This window comes from Apiospora marii (assembly GCF_038362585.1).
Source record: "Apiospora marii strain CBS 49790 chromosome Unknown utg000001l_segment0_segment0, whole genome shotgun sequence".
Classification (NCBI taxonomy): Eukaryota; Fungi; Ascomycota; class Sordariomycetes; order Amphisphaeriales; family Apiosporaceae; genus Apiospora; species Apiospora marii.
The window spans coordinates 3321682-3337352 of NW_027117372.1; the positions used below are offsets into that span (position 1 = coordinate 3321682).

The 15671-nt window shown below is 52.4% G+C and overlaps 2 protein-coding genes across 2 annotated transcripts; one reads left to right on the forward strand and one right to left on the reverse strand.

Moving 5' to 3' along the window:
- Nucleotides 1-3591: 3591 nt before the first annotated feature.
- Nucleotides 3592-4785, forward strand: PG985_001071 (short chain dehydrogenase; the record flags this gene model as incomplete). The annotated part of the gene is made up of 2 exons (XM_066820840.1): nt 3592-3956; nt 4056-4785. The coding sequence occupies 2 exons, from the start codon at nt 3592-3594 to the stop codon at nt 4783-4785; spliced, it is 1095 nt and encodes a 364-aa protein (XP_066691719.1).
- A 1658-nt stretch (nt 4786-6443) lies between these two features.
- Nucleotides 6444-9739, reverse strand: PG985_001072 (STE/STE20/PAKA protein kinase; the record flags this gene model as incomplete). Its single annotated transcript, XM_066820841.1, has 4 exons — nt 6444-6542; nt 6597-6931; nt 7004-8354; nt 8615-9739. The coding sequence occupies 4 exons, from the start codon at nt 9737-9739 to the stop codon at nt 6444-6446; spliced, it is 2910 nt and encodes a 969-aa protein (XP_066691720.1).
- Nucleotides 9740-15671: the final 5932 nt, after the last annotated feature.

Below are 15671 nucleotides of genomic sequence, written 5' to 3' on the forward strand. Positions count from 1 at the left end.
CACGGTTATCTATTTTACTGCAGTGTCTTCAAAGCTTATCAAACGATAGTGCACATGCCTTAGATCTCTCGTACTTGACTCAATTCGACCATTGTTCCCAAGCCGTAGGTGAGGTCAGAACCACGTCAGATACGTGGGGGAAACGTAGTGTACTAAGATTGCAGTTTGAATGGTTTGGAATGGTGAACACGCTGTCTAGAGAATCAATTAGCAGGAATCGTGGGCGGGTTCCTGGAGTTGGGTGCTCATCAGCCCCCCACGATGTCGCGACGTGGAACGGGGTTTTGCCCACCAGCACAATTCAAGCATTGTTTATGCAACCATACTGATGCCGTATGGCATCGTTGTGCTCACCGTTGGTTCGTTTCGCACCAACATATGGAAAAGATTGCTGGCAGCGGAAGCTGTTCCCGTCAAACATCATGGCCGGAGAGACACAGGACAGGGCTTGAAGCGTGGAGCGTGCAAGTTCGGGACCCACGACCCAAAGACTGTTCGTTGCCTTGTCCCAGAACCCCAGGAAAAGGCGGGCAGCGGGAAGGAAAAGCCCCGTCGATCTAACCACGATTGGTAAGGAAGCTTGGGCCTGATGCTAAAGTGGTAGCTTGTCAGGTTAGTCCCTTCCAGTCCCGCGGGTGCTGCCAGCTTCTCCACCGTCCAGCCTCCGATGCCAATTCATGAGATGGTGAAGTATTGTGGTAAGACGATTGTTTCTGCATCCCTGCGTGGACGCTATTTTATCTTCATACCGCCCATATTGGGTCCTGTATGTCCCCGTGTGTACAAATTTCAAGATTCGGAACGGGGGCAATCAAACCTAACCCGACCCAACCCTGCTGGTCTGCCCAGGTATTTGTACTCGGGCTCTCTGGCACGCTGTTTGTGTTGTATTGCTCGGTGTGGATGAACAGCATGATAGCATGCCACCTACGTATGATCCTCGCATCTCCTAAACTTCGAAAGGCAGGCCTCATCTATTTTAATATTCATGTTGTTTCGCCTTGTTGCATTTATTCAGATGTTTCAATACTTTCTATTAATGTTGATACGGGACTGGCACCCAGACGCCGGGGGTAAAAACTTGCTACTCACTCCTGAGCGCCGAGTTCATAACAGCCAATGTGATAAGCCAGTTCTATACCACGGAGAACACGATTGCCAATCAGTAAGTCAATCCCACGCGGGGGGCGCGTTTTGCAGCATGACAGGGCGTGTGCGTGTGCGGCTGCATCTATCGGAAGGGCTGGGGCAGGCGTGGCTGCAGCTGGTCTCCAATCCAAGGGAGAAAAAGTAAGCAGATGAGCCATCAATAGGCTGCTACTGCCAGGTTTCTCATTCCACATGACCACCATGGTAATTTCATTTCCCGTAATCCTGCAGCTGGGCAAATCCCTCCTTATACCAGTGACAAACAGATCCGTTTGATGTGTTTTCTGACGGTGACAGCCCTGTACGTCGAAGACGTGAAAAGGAGACAACGGAAGCAAGGTATCTCCTCCACCCTTCCGTCGGGTCTGTACGTATCCACGCGTCCATCCTATCCTCCCCTCCCCCCGTTCAATTACGAAATCCCCGGTGCATGGGCTGCAAGACAGCTTGTCCTGTATGACACCTCGCATCTGCTGCAAGCCTGCAGTGCACTTGGGGACTCCCCACAGAATGACGATACTGGCACTGATCGGTCTCTGGATACCAACCCTGAAGCTTATGCAGTTTTGGGTGGTGTCCTTTCACGGAATCTAGCCGCGAGTGCGACAACTGCTTTTGATTGGACTTTCATATCTCCCTTCCGTCATCTTCACCGCTCTGGATTGTCGAATGTGAAATGCCTGCATACATTTACATTGGTGGTGTACACATACTCTCAAGTCTCAGTAAATGTGCAATCGTCATTGAAAGCCGCTCCACAATTGTACAGGTTACAATCCCAGAAAACAGTACTCCGTTCCAAAGCTATCGATTCGCTCTCATGAGGAGGGAGCGATGAGAACCGCGTTAGAACATGCAGTCCGCATGGCGCAACCAAAGCCTGTGACTGGACCGAAGAGAACAGACTATGTGAAACAGTGTCCTACACTCCAGATCTTGAGAACGGACAGAAATACTCCTACGCCCCCCACTCGATGAGGCCACGCACCAGACACGCACCGCGCTTTTCCATGGGAACCCCCCAAGATCCCAGCCTTGGAACGCTTTTCGTCTAGGGCCATTGGGGGCTCTGATGGGGGCTCGCTACCACCGGGCCATGGCTGCCGGTGGCTGCCGAAGAGCGCTATTGCTGCGCTACCACCTTGGCAACTTTTTCTGTCAGGGGATCGCCGCCTTATCCCCAGGCAAAACTAGTATCAAAGGGGCTCTGGAAATCCTGGCACAGACCAGACTGGCGACTCCGATAATCGACTGGGCTCGCTAATTGACCCATTGCAGCTACGAGCGCTGGGACGGATCCGATGACGGGATACCATCAACCCCAAGAAAGGTTTGCATAGCTTTCCGCCACCCAGACGTCGTCTTGCATATGCGCTGTGATAACCTACGGGTTGGCGAGCCCGAATAGGCCATTCGCTGCCTGTCAGCTCTCCATCGATTGGCATTGACAAGCCTGTCTCAGCTAGAGATTCCTCTGGCTCGGAGGGCCGCGATGCAGCGTTGAAGGCCTAGAGCCTCGCAATAGAAGCGAGCAAGCTTCTGCCTATCGAACAGCCACACAAGGACCAAGTAGCAGTAGCTGATAGAAAAGGACCCTGAGAACCTTGGACTTGGTTTTTCTGTTCTCCTCCTGCGCCAGGCCATTGCTACAGGAACCCGATCTCACTGCATAATTCTGGCACAACTATCGTGACCGTGTCTGCTACCCTGCTTGTCTAATACGACCACGTTGGACCCCAGGCTTTTGAGCATCCCCCACACTCTTAATAAGAAACGGACAGTAGGTCGACAGTGAATTACGGATCACCCTTTCATATTCCATTCTCCAGACCAAAAAAAGTCTCCGACGAGAGATTGAACAGTCTGACCCATAACCAAGACGGGAGCCGACTCGCGACCCAATTTTGGTCCCAGAACCCAGCCGCAACGCAACTTGAAGCTGCTACTACGGGCATTCACCGCTCGTCCCCGAGACCGCTGCGAAACAGGTGAGCAGGCCCCTTTTACTCCCCAGCTCTTGTTTTTGCGCCCTCTGTCATATAAATCCTGCAATCCAACACCAAAGAATTAGTTGGTTTCTTGAGATTCACCGCGCAAAACGAGACCCCCGAAAGCCCCATCTATTGTGTTATTCCAAGCTACCCTCTTTTTTATAATCTCCGCTCACGATTGACCCTCTTAGCCCGCCTTTGATCCACGGTGACCCATCCACCCCAGATTCGAAGCTGTCGTCGGTAAACCCACTGTTTCCCGGGGGGCGTATCCTAGTGCGTAGGTTGACCAAAGTAGAAAAGACGACGCAATCGCCGCCCTCATATCCTCCTCCGAATCTCTTCGATCTCAGAAATAAAACCTTCGTTTCGCCGCTTATTCTGAGCTGTTTTTTGGCCGAATTCTGTTGTTCCGAATTATATTCGATCCAGATATACCTATACTCTCACAATGGCCTCCCGAAGTGCCTTCCGCTTGAGCCGCGTTGCCGCGTCCTTCGCCTCTGCTCCCCGATCCAGAGCTGTTCCCATTGCTGCTCGAGCGTTCACGAGCTCAGCAAGTCGCTTCAGCCGCAGCGATGATGTCCAAGAGACCGAGATCCCTGTCTCCCACTATTCTCCAGACGCAAAGGGCCAAGCTAGTACCACATCAGACCATTATTCCATTCCTGTGTCCAGAGAGTCGGCACAGCCCAGTCCGATCGAAACAGGCGCTGAAGATGAAAGTGTCACTCCCCTGACTAGGCAGGTGTACAGCACCATGCCTCCGACCATGCAGAGGATGTCTCTTATGGACAAACTTGTTGTAGTCACTGGGTAAGCCGCGCTGTTTTCATAGTTCACCTGGGTTTCCCAGGCGTGTCCAATCTGATCCTTGGTTGCCATTGCTGACTTCTCGATCTTTCTTGAATCCAGTGGTGCTCGCGGTCTTGGTAACTACATGGCTCGTGCCTGTGCTGAAGCTGGTGCAAAGACTTTGGTCATTTTCGACGCCAACCAGGAACTTGGCGACGCATCGGCTGCGGAGCTGCATGGCAAGACTGGACTTGAAGTCATCTTCTACAAGGTAGACGTTAGACAGGACAAAGCCATCAATGCCGCCGTCGATGCGGTGACTGAGAGATATGGTGCCCCGGACGTGCTGATCAACTCGGCCGGCATCGCCGACTCCAACATCAAGGCCGAGGACTACGACCCGGCCATGTTCCGCCGCCTGATCGACATCAATCTGACAGGCTCCTTCCAAATGGCCCAGGCCGTCGGCAAAGCCATGAAGAAAGCCAACAAGCCCGGTTCCATTGTGCTCGTCGCATCTATGTCGGGCACAATTGTCAACTACCCGCAGGAGCAATCTTGCTACAACGCATCCAAGGCTGGTGTAATCCAGCTCGGCAAGTCCCTGGCGGCCGAGTGGGCCAAGCATGGCATCCGCGTCAACTGCATCTCCCCTGGTTACATGGATACGGCCCTGAACCGTGTACCTGCCCTCGAGGCCCAGAAGAAGATCTGGTGCAGCCTGACGCCCCAGAACCGCCTAGGTGCTGTTGATGACCTCAATGGGCTTGCTGTGTTCCTTGCGTCGGACGCATCGGCCTTTATGACTGGCTCCAACGTAATCATTGACGGTGGTTACACTTGCTACTAAACCAAAAAAGCACCCGAGGAAAACCAAGGCCGTTTTACCAGGCTGTGTGTCAAAGGTTGTATGGAGCCACCATCAGCCGAGAGTTGGGACGTTACATGTAGGCAGGCCCCCCTCTCTTGCACGTAGCGGCCTTTTGCAGCTGGTTCGCGGCTGTCACACATGTGCATACACACAGGCGCAAGCAAATCAGCAACGGCACTCACCGGCACGCTGCACATGTCTCTCCAGTCGACCTCTTGGCAAGACATGCATGCCGGCTCACCACTAAAGCAAGACACACATTTACTGGGATCGGGACGCATCCCGCAAATAGCAAAAGCCGCAATGCTGCGACAAAGCACAAAAAGCCTTTTTCCCTTGTATCTGATTGGGGTTTTCCGTACCTTGAGGATCGGGGCACGGCACTGGGTGGTTTGGAGGAATAGTGGTTGGAACAGCGCGCTTTATGTTTTCATTCTGTCTTTTCGCTTTTCCTGGTCTCTGATCCAATTTCATCTGGTTGCTGGGTTCCCGAGCACTTGGCTCGCTGCTTTTTCTTTGACATATAGTCATCCAAGAACGCCTGGAGTAGACGTGAAACGGCCTGTATCATAGAAGAGGGAGTAAGCTGAGATGACCGGTTCGAACATAAAGAAGAGATGGCGGCCTATGGTGATGAGGGTACGATACGCATTGATACCCGCATAGAGGGTCGGTCGGAATGGGCGGGTTGCGTTGACTGCCATTCCCTTCCCCTGAGACGTTGGTGTCTCGGAGGGATGGATAGATAGAGAAAAGATGCTGGTCCCGTTTTCGCTGCATTGTATCCCGGCACTTGGAGGGGACCAGATACGAACGTATACTTCGAAGGACAAAAAGTTGACGAGCCAAACATCCAGATGCGTATCGTCCTATAGGAAGAAGCGGATGGTAAATATAGCTTTAGAAGGCCAGTAGCGAACCAACTCGCTGTATGCTTTAAAATACTTGCGGCCCCTGAAACCGTTGCTTGCAGTACTAAGTCGCCAAATTTTCATTTCACATGCCATGTGCATCGTGAAGATGGAAATATGTTGTTACTTGCCAACCGTAGGGCAATCCTCTTCTCGTTCCATTGTGCTTGAAGCTTTCGTGTTATGTACACTTTGGGCTGGGCAGACCAATCAATCGTGAAAAAAGTACTTCTGAAGGTAAGTCTCGCATGCCCCCCTTTCCTCTCGCTCGCTCGTGCTCTCGGCCACTTTTCTCTTCTCTCGTCCCCAAAGCCCATGCTCCCATGTGTTGTTATATTTCATGACCATTTCATATCCGGCAGCCATGAGCATAAACAGCTTGAAGAAACAATATCCTTCCGAGTTCTTGGGGGGTATATCCAAGAAACGTATGTGGCTTCGACGTCGTAGACGTAAATGCTATCGGGAAAGGACATGTGGCTCGACACGCTCATGTTCCAAACTAAGCCAAATGCCAACCCACACAGCCTCCCATCCCCTATTCCTAACAAGATGGTCCATCCTTCATGCCCCAACTCTATAACACATTGTAATGATGCGGAGTGGATGTTTCGAATCGGGAGTATCTGAAAAAGAAATCGCAATAGTCGCTATGATACTGAACAATCCAAAACGGATGCTAGTTGATGCTTTGTAATCATGAAGTGACGACATTCGTCTCGTGTTTTAACCCTTTCGGCTCTTCTCCTGTTGGCGGGCCTCTCTTGCGGCTCGCACTAGAGGGGATAATGAAGCTAGGTCGACACAGGTCTTCATGAACTCGTGCTGCAAATAAACATTAGCCTTAATGCACAAAATAAGAATATCAGTTCGACATACCCGTAACAAGTCGTGCGCGCTGGCTCTCTTCTCGGGATCCACCTTGAGGGCGAAGTAAAGGAAGTCCCGGAATACTGGGGATAGGCTTTGTTCATCCTTGATCTCCGGCGTTCCGTTAGTGGCGATCAGCCAAAGCGCACGAAGCGGCGATTCGGTCAGATACGGCGGCTCTCCCTCGATCATCTCAATCGCCATGATGCCAAGCGACCAGATATCCACCTTTCTACCGTACTCTTTCCTCGTGACTACCTCAGGGGCCATCCAGTACGGTGTGCCGACCATGGTCGTGCGCTTGTTATGCGCCTCGTTGATCTGGGCACAGAATCCGAAATCGGCTGTTCACCATGTTAGTCGTTGTCCATTCTGACGTATGCGCCAGACTCGAGATTTTCCAAAGAAAGACTTACTGAGCTTAATGCAACCCTCCAAGGAGAGCAGGATGTTGTCGGACTTGATGTCGCGGTGGATCACCCCCTTAGAGTGCAAGTGCTGCAGGCCTCGGAGTGTCTCGCGGCACACGGACGCGATTTGGCCTTCGGTCATGATGTTGAAAGTGACAACGTCAGTCAGACTGCCACCCTCCATATACTCCATGATGACCCACAGCTCTCCGCCGCACAGGTAACTGTCGATGAAGTTGACGATGTTGGGGTGGGAGCTATCCTTCATAACCAGAATTTCATTGATGATCAGATCCTTCTTGGGCTGCTGTTCCAAGTTCATCTGCTTGATAGCGACCAACGCATTCGAGTTTCGTGTGTTACCAGTATATACGCCTCCTGAAGCACCTTGTCCAATTTTAGTGAAGTTACGGTATATCTCCCGGGGGTCGCCCTCGGAGCAAATTCGTTTCAGCGCAGCGGCAATGTCGATGGTGTTGCTTTGGCGTGCACGTTGACGAGGGCGCGCCTGAGGATTCGCACCAGGCTGCTGGTGCTGTTGTGGCTGTTGGGGCTTAGGGGTAGCGCCGTTGGACTCGGGCTGTCGGCCATACTGGGTCTGGGGACTCGGCGGGACGGAGCCCTGAGGCTGCTTATGACTCGTAGACCGGCCAAGCTGGCCCTTCATGGCTGCTTGAGCTTGAGCCATGGCTTGCCTCTGTTGCTGCTCCATTAATTGCTGTTGATAAGCTTGTTGCTGGGCCGGCGAGGGCTGCGACGAGCTAGGCGTATATGGTGAATTGCCGTTGGCATGTGAGTTCGATCTCGATCGCGATCGCATCTCTTCGGGGAGCATAGGGACGCTGTCCTTCGGAGGGACATAGGCAGATGAGGGCAGCTCATCGGCGCTCTGCGCCATGCCAATTCCGGAGTCCTTTGCTGGGTGCACAGACGATTGCGGCGTAGCTCTCGTCGACATCGAAACAGGCGGCCTCGGGGCAGGTCGGCTAGGCATCATATTGATATCCTTGGCGGGCACGGGGCCGGGGCCCCTGCCGGGAACGGGCGGCGGTGCTCGGGGGTTTTCAAAGGTGCCTTCATTTGTTACGACTGGGAATCTCGGACTGGCTGGTGGACTGATCAAAGGTGACATACCGGCAGTGTTTGTTGCATATATACCGGGAGACATGCCACCCGAACGGCGCAGTTCTGGAGCTCGCACATCGTGGAACTTCTCGAGAACCTGATCCTCGTGGGGCTTCTCCGTCGTCTCCTTATAGAAAGTCACAAGGTTCGCAATCATCTGTGGATTCTCTCTTTGGGCATTCTCGGGGATGCCACTTTCGTTGATGAGGCGTTGCCATTCTTTCGGGAGGCCCTGCAGTTTAATGAGTAAATCGATTCTTGCTTGAGCATGTTGGTGGAAAGGGCGCAAAAGGGGGGAAAGGCGCCACATGACGGATAACGCATTTTGAGTGACAAATGAAAGCTGGGTTCGGATGAAGAGATGTGAAACCACGGTGTGGAAGGAGTCTCAGCCGGCTTGGTTGACATGAAAGTATGAGATAGTACAAGAATGTGCTCAGACAAACGGGCGGGATGCCAAACGGGAATAGCTGCAACTGGAGAAACACGCACCGTGAATTGGCCTGTCGAGCTGTCGTATCCGACGTGTGTGACGTGAACGGGATTCTCTGGTGCTGAGATGACAGGCTTCTTGGGCGACCCCACCAGCGTACTCATGAGACCCGAGAAACCAGACTTTTTCCTCAAGACGCCAGGCTTGGGCTCTTTCGTCTCGTCCGAATATCTCTTGGGCCCTGTCAATTGACTCTCGCCGATGCGGGCCCCCTGCTGGGCCTTCTCCGACAGCGACATGGCCATAGGCGAGTCGCGTGAGAAGCTGGTCGAGTGACGAAGCTGCGGGCTGGCGTGTCGCGGGTCGGGGCTAGTCTGCGCGTGAATGAGTGGGGGAGGCGGTGGTCGACGGTTTGATGAATTGGACCCAAACGATTGCTTTGGTGACGTCTTCGTGGACTCGAGATGATTCAGAATCGAGGTGCCGTCGAAAGGCGCGCCTACCAGTTCCTCGGATGTTTTAGAGCTGAGGGGTTGTAGGTGCGGATCCGACAAACGGTGATGTTTTGGCGACCGCGAGGACTTGTGCGATCGGCCGTCTAGAAAACCCAGGTAGTTGGTGCTGTGATGGCTGCTTGCCTTGGACGGGCTCAAGATGTGCGCGGCAGCGGTCGCGGCAGCAGAGGAAGACGCGGAATAATGCCCCAGGCCGCTGTTGCTGCTGCCACCACTTGAGTCCTGCTGTTGCTGTGGTTGAAAGCGGTGGTTGTTGTTGTTTGCTGAGGCTTGCCAATCGTAGGCGGCGGGCTTGTGGGATGGTGAAAATGTCGAAGGTAGGAATTCGCCGTTAGCCAAGACGGGTGAAGGGTTGTTGGAGCGTTGCGAGCCGCTACTGCGAGCGCCGTTGGACAGCGCGCTGGTAAAGGCTGCAGACGACTTGGTGGTGGGCGTTGATCTTTGCGGAGGAGCACTGGGAGTTCGCCTTAGACTGCTAGAGCTCCGGTTGCTGCTCCCTAGTGAGCGACCATCCGAGGCGATAATGGTGGTAGTCGTAGCAAAGCCGGAGGCTATTGAATGCGAATAATGATGTTGGTGCTGGGAGTGCGTGCTGTTCGGCTGATATTTGGGGGGAGGTTTCGTGAGTTTACGTCGTTGTTTGGAACTCGAGCTACTCTGACTCTCCATCGCTGGAACACAAGAAACGAAAGGGGAGCAAGAGAGGGTCGACCTAAACGTAGGCCAAACAAAACGAAATGTGTGAGCCGGTTCGATGGTACAGTGCAGTATTGGCGTCTATGGAACCTTAGACTTTAGTTATGGGGAGGGGTGCGCGAGGGGTGTCAGAAGAAAAGAAACCTGTAGTTGGGACTGGTCTTGACTTGTAACCTGGGGCTAGCTCCTTTTGTCGATTTAATTCGTCCCTCCTCTGGTAATGATCTCTCGGTTTTTGTTTTGCTCTGCTCGCTCCGTTCCTGTCTCCTGGTTTTTTTTTTTTCTTCTCGACCCCTTCTCCTTGTTGTCGCTGCGACCCTACTTCCTGATGGATCGGAAGGGTGGATGAATAATAAGATGGGACTCGGAACGGGACTGGATGCAGAATGAATCAAGGTTGGGGGCCGTCGCCCGTTTTGAGTCCAGTCTTGCCGGCTAACAAAATAACAAGTACCTAGCAATTGGGTTTTCTTTCCTTCTGTCTGCCTCCGGGTTATTGTAGATGACTAGGCAGGATGCAGGTAGGGCCAGGTAAAGGTAATCAGGGTACGTTCGTCTGGGTGCTGGCTGCTGCTGGTTACAGTTGAGTCTAAGGAGGCTCCTAAAGTCTTGGGGCCGCAATTCTAATTTGCTTCCGATGCAGCGAGCGAAAATGGGATACGAAGGAAAAGAAAGAGTTTTTTTAGTCGAATAGATGAGAGGGTGTGAGTGATGAGTTGGCATGTAGCTAGAGCAATTGAATAAAAGCGAAGTCAAGTGAAGAGATGGGGGAAAACCGGAGAGGTTTGGTTTGGTTTGATTGCTCTCCGTCGTGTCTTCTCTCTTTCTCGTCCATGCTCTCTCGTCTTCGTCTTCTGGCTTCTCTGTATCTACATACTGACCTGTACGTGGTTCTCGCTCTGTCCATGTACCTATCTCTCTGTCTAAAGCTTGCCATCCATCCGTGCATCTCCTCCACTGCCACCCATTTCCCAATGGGATTGGGATTGGAAGCGGCACTGGCCTTGGGGAATTCCCAATACGCACCAACGGTCGCGGTCTATCTGTCTGTCTTGTCAATCAATCCTGCCCAATTGCTCGCGAACTGCAGCAGCACCTTTCCATAGCTGCCCATCCCTGGTCGCACATCAATTTCAAGATCTGGTGTCTGGTGGTGGGCGGATGCATGTGGATGTGGATGTGGATGTGGACTTCAAGGGGGGAGGGGTGGTGGGCGTGGAAGCTTGTGGGCGGTTGACGGGAGTGACCTTGGTTTTTACTTTTTGGTTACATACTTGCTGCTCAAGGTTAGGAACGCTCTGATGGGTTGAGTTTGAGCATGAAAGAGGGGCGGCCACCCTTCCCGGGCGACCAGGTCCAAGGGACAGGGAGAGGGAGGAGATATCTGAGAGACATTCACACACCACATTCGCACTCAAAAAGCTGCCAGTTCACCACCTACATCATTTTCTCTAGGGAATATATCACCTACATACAGCGACAGCTACAGTACCCGCCCAGGGTCCATGGGAGATCCGTCCATGTACCCTGGTTGGTGATCGCGTGAATGTACATACATCAGTACATCTCGACACACAGTGTAGCCAGTCCGTGTGTAGTCCGTGTGTGACAGTTTCCAAAGGGGGGCGCAGGTAGCTGAGAGAGAGAGGCTTGTTAATAAGTCTGTACACAACAAAAGCCAGCATTCTACGACGATTCGTTAGCCATCGCATCTCATTTCCCTTCTCTATGTAGATTGTGTAAAGCGGGTTCTAGTGTGTCCGTCCTGCCGTTTTGAGGGCGCACCGTTGCTCACCAGAGCCTCCTCTTCTGAGCTCCCACGGTACATAACTTAGGCTAGCCATGAAGGATCGACAGACCACTATCCACTGACACAACCGTCGCTGTTAGCTGGACTCGCAGGCTTATTAAACATCCGTCCGCGCGCCATGCCACACACCTGCACGGACAGTGTACTGCAATAATAAACCAACAACAATACGAGCAGCGCTGAGGAGCGTCCTTGCGCCAGTTGTGCAGATGATTGGCAGGGGCATGTGGGATTCATCATGAAAGGGGCTGTCCTCTCGATACTGCTCTCCAATACCCTATGTCACAGGCTCCAACTTGCTGCCCGCTTGTTACCAGAAGGAAAAAAAACAGGCATGCCTAATACGCATGCCGTGCTGTATGTACTAGCGATAGGTAATATGCTTACCTGGACCAGGTCTGCAGAGTATATCCAGATCCCAGAATCCGGTTCCCCACCAAATCTACCAGATGGAGGCTATCTCGTTAGACAACCTTGGATTTCAAGACCACGCACTGTAGCAGTCGTAGTCTCCCGGGGCTAATGATGGTTGGAAAAAGTAGCCGGCCATGTCGCCATGAGGGTATGCCGAAAGTCACTCTAGCCAGGTTTACTCGTGCTCCATGGGCACTAGCAGCGATGCTTCATTATGCGATGACGTCCCCCCCGTCAGAGGTTGTCTTGTTTTCCTGCTCGCCATATGAACTCGCCGCTGGGCTGGGTCTTGCTTGGCCTTGGCCGTGTGGGGGTGTTGCTCAAGCCCTCAGGCCTCTAGCTACCTACAAGGTTGTTTGACCCTATCGATTATGAGGTTTTCTACTCCTTCTTTCACGTCGGTTGTTTCACCGGCGGGAACGAATTCTACCAGCCAGCCGTCTGTTCAGACGGCGGCGCGTACGTAGACGGGGAAGCGCTGCATATCATACCCATCCCAATCCTGATTCTGGAGGACGACTCTCTGTGCTTGGTTTTTGGAGGGGGGCACCTGAAAGTGTTGACGTTTAGACTTTCGAGGTGTGCAGTGATGTATGCAAGGAACCATTCAGTGGCACAGCAAAAATCGCCAATGATTCCCAATGCAGTCGATTCGTGTCAAGAATCACTTAGCTTCTGGCGTCTTGTCCCTGAAGAAGCAAAATCTCCCGATCCGGGAACACCTATTTCCCCTTACCTACGTACTGTTTGCCAGTATTTTTGTTCTCTCTCCTTCTATGCTTTTTGGCCTTTCTCTCTTTCAGCTCTTGCTCACTGCCCATCCTCAATCCTTTGTCCCGATCTGGCTCCGCGTAGCCAAAAAGCAATGGCCATCAATACCATCAACTGGCGTTTCAAAGAGGGGTAGTGATGACACCAAACTGTCGAAATGGTATGGCGCGCCCGCCAAACTTATGGATCTCTACGAGCTGGCTACCTCCCTTCCTGCTACTCTACCCGAGTATTGGCAAACAACCGTAATGTTGCTATATCAGGCTCATGAATGCAGCCTAACGGTTGTGTAGCCAGAAGTGTAGCCAAGCGAGTGGTGAGGATTCATCATTGGTCGTGTACCAGAAAACACATACGGGAGATTGCCCGAAACAGTTTGTAATAACGTCTGCTCCGCCCCCCAACGAAGGGATTGGTCACATTCATCGTTAGCAACTCGCAGTCCAAACTCTGCAAGAGAGGAAGTATGTACGTGGGACCCTGTAACCACTTGCAATTGATGGCTTGATAAACACCCGGTCAGTACTATTGAGAAGAAAGACCCTGAAATCCACGACAGTCCCAGTCGCACGTAGCGCGGGACCTGGATTAGCTAGTACAAGTAGATGCTCAGACCATTTGATAGGTCACATGCATGCTTGGTCTGCTCCGCTCATGGGGAGACGGCGATTGGCATTGGATTCTCTACATGAGAAATCACCCCCGGCACATACTGCCAGCCGCCTGTTCAAAACGAGGAGCGCCAACTTCAACACCACCAGCGTTCGACAGGGCAGAATGGGGTGATCGGCTGCCCCTGCCGTTAAAGGTCTTTCAGGTCTGGGTGGGTGAGTCACGGAACCCACGACGCACCGGCGGGCACGTCGGCGACCTTTTGTCAGGAACAAGCAAGCTTGGTGAACGTACTGTGTAGAGGGCAAGCAAGGATAGCCCGACAAGCCGCTCATGTTGCAATTCCATTCGACTCGATTTACCGACATTGGAATGAGTTTTCGCCATTGAACTCCTCAAACGGAGAAGTTTTCGAGGGAGAGAAAAGCAAGCTTACGGGGGATACCACCCAACACGGAGCTCGCAGGGTCCGGCCGCCACGGCCACCCATCCAGCCTTTCTTTTGGCAGGACCTGTGAGCTGCTGCGTCTCCTTGACTCGAATAGCAAGTAATGTTATCTTCGCTCGAAAGCCCGCCTGGAACTCCATGTCTATTTTCTACAGACGCGGTTCCCAGCGCGAGGTGTCTCATAGTTACGTGTTCAATGTGACGCCGATGACAAAAATCCTTTGATGTGTCCCTGAGCGTCGGAGCCGAAGTCGTATCGGCGCTTACGTAGTGCATCCCTGGGTGTCATCCGGATTTCAAAATTGTCGTCATTTCCACAATCCGATGGGTTCACTGCCCCTCAATATAATCTCAACTCGATTGAGCTGTTTCGATTAAATCGTCTGTCAACCACTTTGTTTCCACGCGGCGTCCTGCATACAACCTGGAATTCGGACGGGCTTTGGTAGCCCGGCCATGTTTGCAAAATCCCGAGAGCATGGATTAGGCCGTAAAAAACAAACAATAGAAAAGTGGAGCCGATTCCGTGTGTATTTGAATTATCTGTCGAACTGGGACTGCTGGACGTTTGGCTTGCTCGATCGATACGCTCCACGATTGAAAGTTTCCTAGGAAACAGGCAAGGCGGCCTGGGCTAAGAACGACACTCGTCATCATCGTGACAGCTCAGTATCTCCCACAGGGTAAGCATAGAGCTCCGCACTGGCTTATCACAAGCTTCCTCTTACCAATCGCATTTTCCCGTGATGCGGTCAATACTCGTTCGATTGTGGGTCCCCGGGTGAAGTGGCAGCTCGGGCAAATCTGTAATAGAACTCGCCTTGGGAAACGATCTGCTGCTGGCTAGAGCTTACGGGGTTTACCAATGAAGACATTTGATAGGGGGCGTTGGACGTTTTGGTTCGACCATTCGATGTCGTACGTTTCCGAAGGCATTATGTTATGGAGATAAATTCGGGTGCAAGGATGGGAGATCTGTAGATAACCGAGAAGCGTATGTATAGTCGCCGTGCTCTGTGCCAGAATATGACTGGCCAGGTCATCGAGGCGATTCGCCGTACGTAGAAGCGGAATTCGTGTTGCATCCATCTTGTCAAGTTGGCGTTTCTTTCGTGTCAGTGTGTTCTTGGGACAATCCCCTACCCTGCAGCATCTACAGTATGCCAGATATCAGACCCAGAAGCCCTATGGATGCGGACCATAGCATTCGTCCGGGCCTCGTCTCCTGTGGCAAGTGACGCTAACGTGGTCTCGGCACAGTCCGTGTTCCCCGAGCCCGCCGCCATTTGGACAATGTTACTGCAGAGTATATTACCTAAGCGACAGACTGGCTTCACAACACCTGCGTCACTCTATAGACGTCGGTATCTTATGTAATGAGAACCCTTTCCTGAACGCGGCATGGAAGAGTCGGCCCCAGAAAACCCTCCTTTTCGATCGGGTAGGCTATGGGCTGACTGGAGACGTATACTCCTACAGATAAGCATGCTTGACAAGACTTTATCAGCCCTGATATATGAACAGCCGGTAGTACATGTCTGTTAGTGATATATCTAGTAGCTTATCTATGGTCTGGCACCGCCCACTATTACCGAGAGAGCGTTCCGCGAGGTCTGCTAGTTCTTCGACTGGCGCCATCACAACTGCAGAGTCAATACCGTATCGATCATGGCCTAACTACGCTTTTCCTAGATCAATTTCGGTACAAAAGGGGTCATGTGAAGGATTTAACGTGGGCGTGCATTGTATACGAAGCGAGTGTTGTGTTGGTATTGCGGCCCATATCGTTCTGGAGCCACGATGGCTGTGAGCAAGCCCTTCATTGCACATACACTCAGATGATATAGCCC